Raw genomic sequence first — 13570 nt, 5'->3', positions numbered from 1 at the left:
TAAAAGATCAAACTTTCCCTAGCACTAAGTGCTTTGTAGGCTAGGGTACCTGTTGAGCTCCTGGAGCCCCATTAACCCATATCAGGCAGTCCCTGGACAATTCTTTCCTGGAGGCTCCTTCCCCTTAGCTGCTGCCAGAGAACTAAACCTCTAGTCCCATCCTTGGGGTTTATATATGCCCAGGGCCCTGCCTCTTCTGGTCAGCTGACCAGGTGCAGGCTAATTTCCTCATTAGCCTGTTGCCATAATAACCTGCACCTGTGGGCTTCTGTCTGGTTCTTTGGGCTCTCTCCTAGACAGTTTCTGCTCATAGAGTAGCAGGCACCTTAGTGCCCTGCGACAAGTCATTATTAGTGCTTGGAATTAACCATCTATTTTAAATTTCTTATTGCTTACCATAAATGCATTTGACATATTGGTCTCATGATTTTCGACATATTTGACTCATGACTTTAGAACTTAAATTTAGTATAAGGAAAATGCTTGTGTAAGGGTTTGCGGTATGTCTTGTATACGTGGATATGTTCTGGTTTATGTGGAAGGAGGTAACGAAAGAGTGAATGATGAATGTATGTGACAGCAATGCTCTTGCAGCAGGTGAAAATAGCCTTCTGTGGTTTAATGGTTAAGGGATGCAGTGGATGTCGAGTCAGCAGTGAAGGATTACCAAACATTAAATCATGCTCCATCCTGATGGCTTAAGACTGCAAGTGATGGTCCCTGAAGATTGCAGACCACAAAGCCAAAAGATCGTGACCTACCAATCCCAGCCTGCCAAAAGGACAAAGAAGATGGCCTTCGTATCTGACTCAGCGGAATGCATAAGTTTGTATGAACAGCTATTACTATAAAGAATGAACACAAAGACAAGACTTTGGGTCTCTTCCACCTACAAGAAGTTTTCAGCGCGTCCAACAACACCTGACTCCAACTCTCTTGTTCAGCCTGGCTGGCCACCAGACTGACCTTGAGCAACTTTGAAACTTGGTAACACCGTAACCTTTGCAAGATAGTCTAACTTCTGTATGTGTGTGAATGAATGAATGAATGAATAAGTATGCATGGGAACAAGTGAAGCAAATAACCTTACTGTTCTTTATTCTATATTGCATGTTTTATGTTCCAATAGATATGGCATTGTGCCTTATCCCCTAATAAAATTCCAGGTTGTTTTTAATTCACACTGTACACCCTGCGTGCACAACACATTCACATGTACAAAGAGGCAAGATTCTTGATTAACATAGTTGTGCTGGCAGGAGCTGCTAGTACAGATTTTTACATGCAAAGCTGCATTGTTGTCAAGCGTAGACTGTTTTGCTCATGGTTAAGAGTGCTTTTATTATATCAATACATAGCACAGCTTTTCTGGTACAGAACACTGGTATTCCTATATTGATAAAGCACTTGGGCGGACATATGGCCCTACTATGTAGGCTAGCTGGAACCTCTCAATCTATGTTAAACTAGAGGGGGTACTATCTGCAGTTCATTCAACCGAAATAAGAAAGAAAATGCAGGTCCCTTTGTTTAATTATAGTGGAAAGCAAATAAGGATTAGAGTTCAGCTTTGTGTGTGTTTGAATGGGGCAAGAACAAGCTAGAAGGAAAGCAACTGGAAAAGGCAGGAGATGTTGAGTAGAGCACTTTAGTATCACCTTAAAAGGAAGCCAAGAGAGACTGGTGGCTGAACAGAACCTTAGGGCTGAGAGCAACCCCCACTGTTTGTTCCTGCTGTGTTAAGGGAAACAGAACTTTGTGTACAAACATGACTGCCCTCAAAAAACACCCTGAGTCATCAATTTCTCCTCCTACAAGGCTCTGAATACTAGCTAGCTGTTTACACTACAGGGAGCAACAATAAAGTATTTGGTTGATGCTTCTAACAAGCCAGACAACAGACACAGTTCACAATTCAAAAATAAGAACATGAAATGACTGCTTCCTCTTTTCAGAGTTGCAGTGAAGTACCAAATGACTCACTGGGAACATAAATAACAAACACTTGTAACATTCCCAGCAAGTAAAAACAAATATAAGAATTTCATATAATCAGAAAGCTAGAACATGAGTTGCTGTGAAAAAAAATATTTAAAGGGTTTGAAATCACTTACCTTAGTAGAATATTCTTTTGGGCAGCCCATGTTGACATCAATGCAGGCAACATCATTCTCTCTAAGAAGAAAATAACGACAAAACCTCCAAATATATTCTAGACTAAAACCAAGAAACAGCATCTGACCAGAGCATATTCAGGTGAGTTATCCATCCTCAAGGAAATTAGATAAGTATTTTAAGTTTGGACACTTTAGCTGAGCCCCTCAATCTTTTAACTTCTCGCTGATTTTAATTATGGGTAAGATAAAACAGTGCGGTGCATAGCCACTTCAAAATCTACCTAAGAACTGAATTTGCTTCATGGAAAGCTCCAAAAGCTCATCGTCCTTAAGTCTAAGGGGCAAAAAAACTTGATTAGGAACTTGATTTTTGAGAATAAACCCTGTGTGGGATCAAGTTATATTCACTGGTATTGCCGGAGGCAAAACTCTATTTGACAATCTTCTATTAGAATAGAAAATGTAAGAGATAAATTTCTCTCTTTATGTTCATACTCTATCTGGTTGAATGCTTTAAAATCATTAAGAATCATAGAATAATAGAATCAATGAGTCGAAAAGGACCTGGACAGATCATCTAGTCCAACTCCCTGCCATGGGCAGGAAGGAGCACTGGAGGTGGGAAGGGTCATAAGACCCCAGCCAGGTGCCTGTCCAGTCTCCTCTTTAAGGTTTCCAGGGAAGGTGAGAGCACCACCTCTCTGGGAAGCCTATTCCAGGCTCTGGCTACCCTTACAGTGAAGTAGTTCTTCCTAATATCTAACCTAAACCTATCCTCCCTCAGCTTGTGGCCATTGTTCCTGGTGACTCCAAGGGGGGCCCTGGTGAACAGACTTTCCCCGAGTCCCTGCTGGTGGCCCCTGATAAGGTTGTAGGCAGCCACAACCCCCTCAGTCTCCTCTTGTGAAGACTGAAGAGATTCAGGTCCCTCAGCCTCTCCTCATAGGGCTGGCCACGGAGGCCCTCAACCATACGAGTGGCCCTCCTCTGGACCCTCTCCAGGTTCTCCACGTCCTTCTTGAAGTGTGGCGCCCAGAACTGGACACAGTACTCCAGCTGCGGCCTGACCAGTGCCGCATAGAGGGGGAGCAAGACCTCTCTGGACTTGTTAGTGATGCCCCTCTTGATGCATGACAGGGTGCGGCTGACTCTGCCTATTGCTTTGTTGCATTGGCGACTCATATTCATCCTGGAGTCAATCCTGACTCCAAGATCCCTCTCTGCCTCTGTGCTGCCGAGAGGGTCAGCCCCTAACCTATAACAATAATGCTGGTTCTCTCTCCCCAGGTGCAGCACCCTGCACTTCTCCTTGTTGAACCACATCCTGTTCAGATCCACCCACTTCTCTAAGCTATCCAAGTCTGCCTGGATGCGGTCCCTGCCTGCCGGCGTATTCACTTTACCCCACAGCTTGGTGTCATCAGCGAACTTGAAGAGGGTGCTCTCCATACCCTCGGCCAGGTCGCTAATGAAGATGTTGAACAGCACCGGCCCAAGGACCGAGCCCTGGGGGACTCCGCTGCCCACACCCTCCCAGGTCGACATCGACCCGTCCACCACCACCCTCTGGGTGTGCCCCTGGAGCCAGTTTGCCACCCCTGTGACTGTGCATTTGTCAATGCTTGCCCACCAGAATTGGGTGGGACACTGTGTTGAAGGCCTTCTGGAAGTCCAAGAAGATGACATCAACTTCCTCCTTCCCATCTAAGCTCTTTGTTACCTGGTCATAGAAAGAGACCAGGTTAGTCAGGCAGGATCGGCCTTACACGAACCCATGTTCGTTACCCCTCAACATCACTTCCCCTGCAGGGCTCTCACAAATGTGGCCCTTGATGATTTTTTCAAAGACCTTCCCCAGGATACAAGTGAGGCTGACTGGCCTGTAGTTGCCAGGTTCTTCCTTCCTCCCCTTCTTGAAAATAGGGACCACATTGGCCCTTTTCCAGTCCTCAGGGACTTGGCCCAAGCACCAGGAGTCCTGAAACAGCCGTGCCAATGGCTCCGCAATAACACCAGCCAATTCCCTCAGCACCCATGGATGAAAGTCATCCGGGCCCGCTGACTTGGGCCCTCTAGGTAGTCCTTAACTAGGTCTGAACTAACAGTCGGGGGACTCGCATCCTTCCTGGGCCTCTCTACGCTATCGCCCAAGAGCACCTCATTGTCAGCAGACAGGAACACAGAGGCAAAGAACTTGTTGAAGAGTTCTGCCTTCTCTCGTGCGTCCGTCACCCACTGCCCTGCCCTGCCTCGTAGGGGTCCAATGTTACCCTGGGACGACTTCTTGCTACCTATATACTTGAAAAAGGATTTTTTGTTATCCTTAATCCCAGAAGCTAATCTAAGCTCTAGTGCTGCTTTAGCCTTCTTCACCAAATCCCTACAAGCACGGATCAGGGAGGTGTACTCCTCCTTTGTCCCTGCCCCCTGCTTCCACCGCCAGTATGCTTTTTTCTTTGCCCTCAGGCAGCCTGGATATCCACGCTCAACCATGAAGTTTTCTTGGACCCTTTTCCTGCCTTCCTGAGCACAGGAATTGCATCCTGCTGCGCTCCAAGGATAGCCTCCTTGAGGAAGAACCACCTTTCCTGGACCCCCATACTAGCTACACCCTGGGCTCTGAGTGCCTCCCTGACTACTGCCCTGAGCATATTGAAGTTGGCTTTCCTAAAGTCAAGCATTTGTGCTGTGCTAGTTACCCTCCCTACTTTTCTCTGAATAGCAAACTGGATCATTTCATGATCACTGTCCCCTAGCCTCCCTTATACTAGCACCTCCCCACCAGGTCATCCCCAGAGGCTAACACCAGATCCAGTATGGCATTTCCCCTAGTGGGGACAAGTACCTCCTGCACAAGGTGTAGGTCCTGTACGCACATCAGGAACCTTCATGAGTGGCTAGACCTAGCTGCCTGCTCTTTCCAGTTGACGTCAGGGTAATTCATATCACCCATGACCACAGCATCCTTTGCACATGGCCTCCCCCAGCTGCCTGGAGAATTCCAGATCCAGCTCTTCCTCCTGATGTGGTGGCCTGTAGTAAACCCCTACCACCAGATCCCTCTCCCCCCGCCCTCCTTGAAGTTTGACCCACAGGGTCTCAGTTAAGCCTTCCTCTGGTCCCATTTGGAAGGCAGAACTGGTATACTGTTCCCTAACATACAGCGCAACCCCCCTACCTTTTTCCCCCTTCCTATCTCTTAAAATAAGTCTTTAAAACATACTCTTTTTTTTTTTTTTAGCAGGTGCCCAGAACCCACAGACTAGAGGGTGGCAACCTACAGCCTTCAGGCTGGACGTAGCCTAGGAAGGTGTGACCCAGCCTGCTGCAGCATGAAGATTGGGAGGCACGCCGCTGCACAGAGCCACTTGGCTGCAGAGGAGGGTGCTGCGAAGGGACATCTCTGCTGCTCTCTCCTGCCTGTGCTTACTCTTACTGCAGAGGGGCCAGGTGTCTGCAAACATCTTGAACTTTCCAGGGGCAGAAATTTACAATCTGATAGCAAAATGGTGCTGACCCCTGCCATAGAAAATAACACTGGAAACAGAGACTGGGCATGCCTAGTATAATAGTGAAGGGCCATCAGTCCAAGCATTAATTAGTTGTTTAAGCAGCTACTGTCTTGAAAAAAAGTCTTTATTCCAAATAGCTACAGGACTGCAACCAGTTCATACCCAACCACCACTGATTTTTTCAGATGGTAAAAACAGCTGCACCTTGATTCAGTTTTTTAATACACTCCTTACTCCAGGGGCTCTCCTAGCCATGCACACATTAATTCTGATCTCTAAAAATATGTTTTCAATCTTGAAAAGCCAATGAATGGGGTAGGAAGAATGAAAAAGAAACCGGGGGGAAAAATGTATTTGACTGTACCACAAGTTTGGTTTCAAATGACAACTACATTCAGATAAAACTATAAAGTAAAATTTATAGATAAAATTATTAACCAAATTAGTTTTCAAGTAGGTCAGAGGGGGAGAAATTACGTTAGCATAAGTACTTACACGAGCTTAGCTACAGCCAAGGCTCTCGCAGCATCTGCTGATCCCTTTGGGGTAAGAAGGTTATACTCATCAATACTGTAATACAGAATCAAGTGAACAGAAATACTCTGTACAAGTGAAGACAGTATACACATTTTACATACACTTTAGAGTATGTATATTTATAATATGACAGTACAATCAATTAGTATACAGCAAAAAAGCCAGTTAAAAGCATAACTGAATTACTGAGCTCCAGTACAAAACTTAAGCATACTATCTTTGTAGTATTAGAACCTAAAATCTAACAGAAATATTGAACTGCATGTTATAAAACCGAATGTTCATTTCAAGCTAATTATCAGAAGTATTTTTAAATTTATTGAAATCACGTTTTCCTCACATAGGCTTTTTTTTTTTTATCTGAAACATCCTGATGCTTATATGTGCCTAAACTAGTGGTTCACAGCCTTTACGGATTCAAGATACCCCTCAGAAAACGCCAGCTCTTGCTTTTCACTGTTTTTTTTGAGTACAGAAGAATAGAGCTATTCTTCTGTTACAAAGAACTCAGACAGCCCACAACAGACCAGAATGTTTTTGACATTAAAGATGACTCTTTGAAATCTCTTGATTTATCATGTGAATCACATTTGTAAACCTAACAGTTACTACTACATAGCACCCTACAACACCCTTAAAAGGATCTCAAGGCACACCAGGATGCCAATGCACCATGGTTGAGAATCACTGGCCTAAACTAAGACACTTGAGCCCCTGCTAGACACGAAGGTGTGATGGGATTGGATGTGCAATCCATACAACTGTGCTTCCTGCCATGCTACATGTACTTGGCAGGAAGCATGATTACGGGATTGAACATCAGAGCCCATCACACCTTACTGCTGGTACAGGGGGAGCCTAGTGTGATCTGATGGTTGGGATCAGCTGACAGGGCTGTCAGCCACGGGGGTGCGCCTGGCCACATGCTCAATTAATAGAGTAATAGGAACCACCCACAAAGTTATTACACATTTTTTTGTAGAATACATTTGTGGCTTATTCCTTGTTTTATGATGCCATTAATTGATTACCATGTGGCTGGGTTACAATTTAAGATATCACTAACTGGCAAATCATGTGTTAAGTGTAATAATGTGTGGCAATGGCCTTATCATAATGCTGCAAACTTCATCCACTTCATTCCTTCCTGTGTTTAGTTTGAACCTTGTTTGTAAACTATTTGGGCAAGGGGCTGCATCTTTTCTACATTTTGGAAGTAGCAGGCACAAATATAGAGCACTACTGTAATCAGGTATAAGCAGGCATAACTAAACCAGTAACTGTCATATCTCTCCAAATGGTGCCACCTCTCCTGTAGAAAACGTATTAATATAGCACGCTGTTTGCATGATTTCTAAACTAGTTGTATATAACACAATCAGCATTACTTTCCAAAAACCTTAAACCCCAGCTGAAAAACCTGGGACCTGCTAACCCCCAACACAGAGTTTAATGTAGACATACTTAAATAATATAGTGATGGACAAATTAAGTTTTGATATTAGCAAGGTAACTGCTGTTTGTTTCTTACCATTTGAAAGACAACACTGTCTCTTTCTCTCTCACAAGTCCTGAAAACAACTCTTTCATTAGGAGCTACAAAGTCCACTGTGCCAAGTATATCTGCATGATATAGGAGAAACACACAGACATGGGAGAAAAAACCCAACAAATATAACTACACAACAGCCACATGAAGCAGTTAAAAAACTCACAGTACATATAAAGTAGATTCTACTAAGAAACTTCAGAAGATGTAGATGTCAACGTCAGACCTTAAAAGCTTATAAAGTGAGTTCTGACTGAAAAAAATATTCTTCTCTATTTTTTTTTAGAATAAGTAGTAAGTTCTCCTGAATAAAATATTCACTTCTGAAGCTAACATGAATAGATTAAAGTTCCAAAAATGTTACAGAAGGCTCACAAAAATCTATCCAGGTCTAATCAAACAGTTAAAAGCCAACCCACATCCCTGTTAGGAACTGATGGGAGTTCACAGCAGAGAAACAATGCAGAGCTGAGCTATACATGTGAAATAAACTAGACTTAAAATTCTATATATATAAATCTACAATTGTCAGAGTCAGTCTCCCATCTTTCACTCACTTGTGAATCAAAAGTGTTAAAAACTGAAGAGCAAGTAAAAACATTGAAGAGTAAAATAAACTTTAATTCTAAATTTCCTATTTTGTGAGTTTGATATAGTAAGCTGTTATTTATATTAAAGAACACACTTGTTAATGAAAGCAAATGAAGAAAACTAATTACAAAGGAAATATTTTCCCTAAGTGGCTAGAGCAAATCTTTTACACTATCAGTTAATGCTAAAATCTTCCAAGGGCAACAGCAGGGTAAAGATTTTTTTTGTTTCTTGCCTCTGCATTTTGTGCAATTGTATACTACCGTAGTGCTCTCTAAGCCAACCAGGATTTTTAAGTGGATGCAGGCTATCAGCTAGTGTGTTCTTACCAATGGAAGAAAGACACTGACAGCTGTCTTGAGTACTGTTTCCGCCGCGGTTACCTAAGCAGGTTTAAGATAGTGTACTGATTTTGGTCTGTAAACCTTTAAATGGCTTGAAGGCTTACTGTCTGTCTGTCTTGTTTAGAGGGAAACTATTACAGCTACCGTGGAAACACTGGAATGTATTTACATCTATTTAAATGCAAAGTGGAAGGTAAAGCACAGATCCTGAGGGGGACCCTTCCTTTAAAGTCTACCCACGGACCAACCTTACCATGAAATACAAAAAGTCACTGCTGATTTTCAGAGTAGCCAAGCCTCTTCTTCCTATTTCCCTTAACCATTCACAAATTGTCCTCAGATGCCAGCAGCACTGTGCTGGTTGTCATAAAAAGTAGCGCAAAGGTTTCTGAGATGCATCTGAGGACTGGCTGGTATAGAGATGAAAATGAAATCATAGAAGAAAATGGCTCTATGAGAACTTGCAGAAGCACAAAAATGAAACTGCTTATAGTTAAAGTGATGATAGAACGTGCTGGAAAACAATGATTTTTCCAGCAAATATAAGAAAACTGTAAACTGACCTCAAGGATTAGCTGGAATGTTAAATAATATTAGGCAGGAGTGATCTTTGCACGATTAGCTGACACCTAGAACAACCCAGTGACAGTTTATTAAAATACAAGTGAAAGACAAATATCTGGAAAAACAAATGAACGTATTTGCTCTCTTTCAGCAAAATGTGAATAGTAGTCATCAAAGGACACATTACTAACAGAAACTCCTTAGAAAACAGGATTACCATATTCAGGCAATACTGTTAGGACTGAAGTACCAATATTTTCAAGTTATTTAAGACCAAGTACAAAGGCAGAAGAAGTGCTTTGACCCTTGCATACATCTTCCACACGGGTGAATTTCATTTCAGTGCATAATTTAAGACTCAAACTTATTCTGCTTTTAAAAAAATCAGAAAGCTTCCTCAATCAAACTTTTAATGTATCACAGATAATTCCATAGTAATTTATGCAACACAGTTCCACAGATGTGCATTAAGACTTATGATCTATCTTGTTCCTGCTCCAAATTTTCAATCTTTTCACTCCAGTACTTGTTGCTTAACTTTTACAGTGATGCAACACTTGTTAATGTAACAGGCATCACACAAAAGTTAAAGTCACTACTTTAAATGAAGACACTGAAACCTAAATGTTGCCATATACCTTGTTAAGCATTTCATTTCTTTTCAGTGACTTGCTACTAGGCTGGTGGTGCTCTACTTTTTGGCCCCAAGGGCTAGGTGAACAGCAGGGGGCCAGTCGGTGGGCCAGATTTGACCCTGCGCTGCCTTGCCAAGATTGGGCCCTTAAATTGACTTCCTCCCGTCCGCACAGTCTCCCCATCTCCATGCACCCAGACTGGACCCAATGCCATACTGCCCCTGCCCAGCCCAGCCCTGTGTGTTAGAACTGGGTCCCACACCGCCTCCACCTGGCCCAGCATGCCCAGTATCACGCAGGGCTACATTATCCTGCCCATGGGGCTCCCCACAAGTCTGTAAATTTGGCAGCAGGCAAGCAGCAAGTGCTGACATCACTTCTGCACTGCCAAATATTCTGACCCACAGAGAGTCCTGCATGATGGATATGGCCCATGTGTCAGGAGTTAAGAACCCCTGTACAAGAGCATAAACATTTAGAAGAACCCAAATCACAACCCAGTTTGCTATATGATTCCACATTAGTTAAATATGGGCCTTCTTGGATTGTACAGCTACTTTCTTGTGAAAGTCACAAAAAATATGAACCTTAAAATAGTACATAGACTGGTTCTGTTTTAAGCCTGATAAAAAGGACAGAGACAAGAGAGCTCCAATTTTAAAAATTATAGGCACTGAATGTCCCTTTAACCTACTACATTAATGGTAATAATTTCTTGCTGTAAGTTTATTAGCAAAGGTGCTTTAGTACTTGTTTCATGACATAGTTTAGCTACTTGCTTCCAGGCTAAAGACTATGAGCTTTAATATCCTTGATCTTAATCAGAAAATCAAATTAGCATAGGTGGTACAGTTTACTAGATTTATCTCAGTTAGGTTATTGAGTAGAAAGCTCATTCATTACTACGGAATTTGGCTATATAAAGATAAAAGGCACACTATGCAGTTAATAAAATTAAATGCATCGAGTGATCGTGCAAAATGATGATTGTTAGTTAAAATGATAAATCATAAATTGCAAGTAAAAATACATTGGTTTATTTGCAACCTTTACTTTGCACACCTGTTCCTCATGTGTTTTCAACAGAACTGGTCAACAAATAAAAGCATAAGTCACTAATTCTGATGGCTTAAGAAAGGAAGAGCTTTCCTTCAAAAAGGCTTCATTCAAGCAGTCAGGACTCATGGTAAAGGTGATATCTTTTATTAGACCAACTAGATTTTTGCAAAAAAAATCTTTAATTGCAAGCTTTTGGGCACAAACACCCTTCATCAGGCGTTGAAGAACAGATTGCAAAAGTTCTCCTGGGTAGAAATGAAAGTTCATATTTCATAGGAATTCACAGAGGAGTCAATAGATGAATACTCTTCTGGGCAGGCATTTCTTATCTGGTAAGGTGTCTGTCTCTGAGCTCTGTGATAATGCAAATTACCTGTGATGATGGAAAGTGCACTAGAACACACCCAGGTATACAGTGCAGCAGCAGGGGCCAAGCTCAATGTGAGCAAAAGCACCTGACTAGTCCTGGGCAATTTCAGGGACCCGTCGCCCCAGGGGTATCCGTCCCCCTGCGAGGGGGTAAAGATCCTTGAGGTGGAGTTTGTCACAGCTGACAGGACAGAGAGCATGGGAAACGGTGGAGTTCAAAGCCAAACAGAGGCTGGAACTATGGCACTCATACTGCCTCTCAACAGGGATGCACATGTTCCTGATGGAGGTGGTGCTGCTGTCAATGCTCCTATATACCACCCCAGTCTTCCCTCACTCAGAGCAAGTCATTCGCAGACTCCAGAGAGCCATGTGTATTTTCTTTTGAAACGCTACATGGGAGAAAGTAGCAAGGACCAAACTGTACAAAGCAAAATGGTCCAGAGGCAGAGAAATACCAGACATTCTACTCTTCCTCTGGGCCAAGTACAAGCCAGGTTTACACAAGGCAAAAGGGGCACAATCTGAAACAGCTCACTTCCCTGTATTTTGCAAGGCAGCTGCTCCAGCAGTGGCAGGAGTACACATGACCTATGGGAGCTTGTGGACCCTGGTGTCCCCATGGTTCTATGAGGTACTGAAATGTTTCTGGAAAAAATACAAACTGCATGACATGACTCTAGTGACCCTGGTTAACGATCACAAAATACGGGAGGTGGTAAGGGCAAGAGACATCATAAGGGCAAGAGAAATCACATTGCCTGTGGACTTGCTACCTCGTAAAGCTGCCAGGATATGAGAGCAAATCTTTCACAAGGACCTGCTTAAAGAGCACAAATTATATAAGCAGGGACCAAAATGCTGCTTAAAAGTGTATTTATGGAATATCTGTGCTAAAACTTGCAGCAGTTTCAAAAAAGGTAAAATGCATCAACTCTGGATGAACTAAGTCTATGGGTACCCATATTAAGTTGCCTATAGGCCTATATGCAAATTACTACAGGCATGTTTTATTTCAAGGTCACTGTTTTCAAATCTGTTCCTCACTTCCATGTGCTCTGGGATAGCAGGGTCAGACAGTAAGGGGGGGAGGAGGGAAAAAGGGAGGAGCTGCAGGGGGAAGAGGTAGGGCAGCAGAAAAGGGAGCCATCTGATCCCTCCAGATTTGTTTTCCTTACTGTAGCAATGGGAGGGGGACAAATTAAAGGCCAAGCTCCAATAATCAGATTCTATACCTGGAAAATTACAACAACTTTATGCATTTTCCATATAATCTAATTGGGGATGTCAAGTCGAGTAAAAACGGTATATAGACCATTCTTAAAGAAGAAAATGAAGTTTTCTAATATTTTACCTAACATTTAAATTGTTAAAAGCAAAGTAGACCTTATTCTTCAAGCTTTAGTACTTTAAGTAATTATGAATAACATTTAATGAAATTAATTGTCTTTCAAAGTCAGTTTATTCCTCTGTAGGAGAGTGAGAGGGGCTTGATCCATTTAGGGCCACAAGGCCAGTACTAGCCTGACCTGTAAAACTTACACCACCTGTGACCAATCAGTCATTCTGTACTAAAACCCCCAGTTTTTCTTTCTATATACACACACACACACACACACACACACTAGATATGCATTCCCTTTCCTTCCCCAATTATTTCTGGTTTTTCTTTCTCTCTCCCTCTATTCCCTATAGACAAGTATAAGTGAGCTCAGACTTAGAATAAGCTTTAACATTTTTATTTTGGTAGTTTTTGGTTTTGGATAGCCACTGTTTTATACTGTATTATTATTAGGTTTGTATTGATTCGTACTGTTGTATATTGTATTATTATCATTTTCATATTGATTTTTATTGTTTCATATGGCTATTGTATGGTTTAGGCCTGTGTTTGTAATTGAGCCAAACTAATGTCAAAATTTCCATTTTGTATGTAAAGTCTCCATCTTGTATCCTCTGCCCGGGCACCCCCTACGTTGCAACTGTATGAGTCAGGTACCCCTCCCGTGTAAATTGGTTCCTGGATGAATGAGAGTGATTGGGAAAGACTGAAATACAATGGTAGCAGGTCTCTACTGAATGGCCTGTAACGACTAAGCCATCACCTCGCATTGATTCATTCAGGAACCATGGACCTCACCCAGGAACAGAGACAAGAACCCAGCATTTGAAAGACAAAAGACCTTGCAGAACCAGCAACTCTACCATTGCACCCCACCATTACAGACATTCGAAACTGCATATCTCTGCATGGAGTGCACATGTTAAGTACACCAGGAGCTGACCCTTGCCT

General features: G+C 42.5%; 1 protein-coding gene across 3 annotated transcripts in view; it reads right to left on the bottom strand.

Moving 5' to 3' along the window:
- The window catches only part of DUS2 (dihydrouridine synthase 2), a 75114-nt gene that overhangs the window by 38967 nt on the left and 22577 nt on the right, over positions 1-13570 (bottom strand). For all 3 annotated transcript variants that reach the window (XM_090064009.1, XM_090064011.1, XM_090064012.1), the window contains 3 exons: positions 7698-7789; positions 6125-6168; positions 2115-2175 (listed from right to left, as the gene is read on the bottom strand). In XM_090064009.1, coding sequence (XP_089920135.1) covers positions 2115-2175; positions 6125-6168; positions 7698-7789 — 197 coding nt within the window. The remainder of the gene's footprint in view (positions 1-2114; positions 2176-6124; positions 6169-7697; positions 7790-13570) is intronic.

This window comes from Crocodylus siamensis, chromosome 9, assembly GCF_052110815.1.
Source record: "Crocodylus siamensis isolate JL-2025a chromosome 9, ASM5211081v1, whole genome shotgun sequence".
NCBI lineage: Eukaryota > Metazoa > Chordata > Crocodylia > Crocodylidae > Crocodylus > Crocodylus siamensis.
This window is presented reverse-complemented; position numbering and strand designations above follow the sequence as displayed.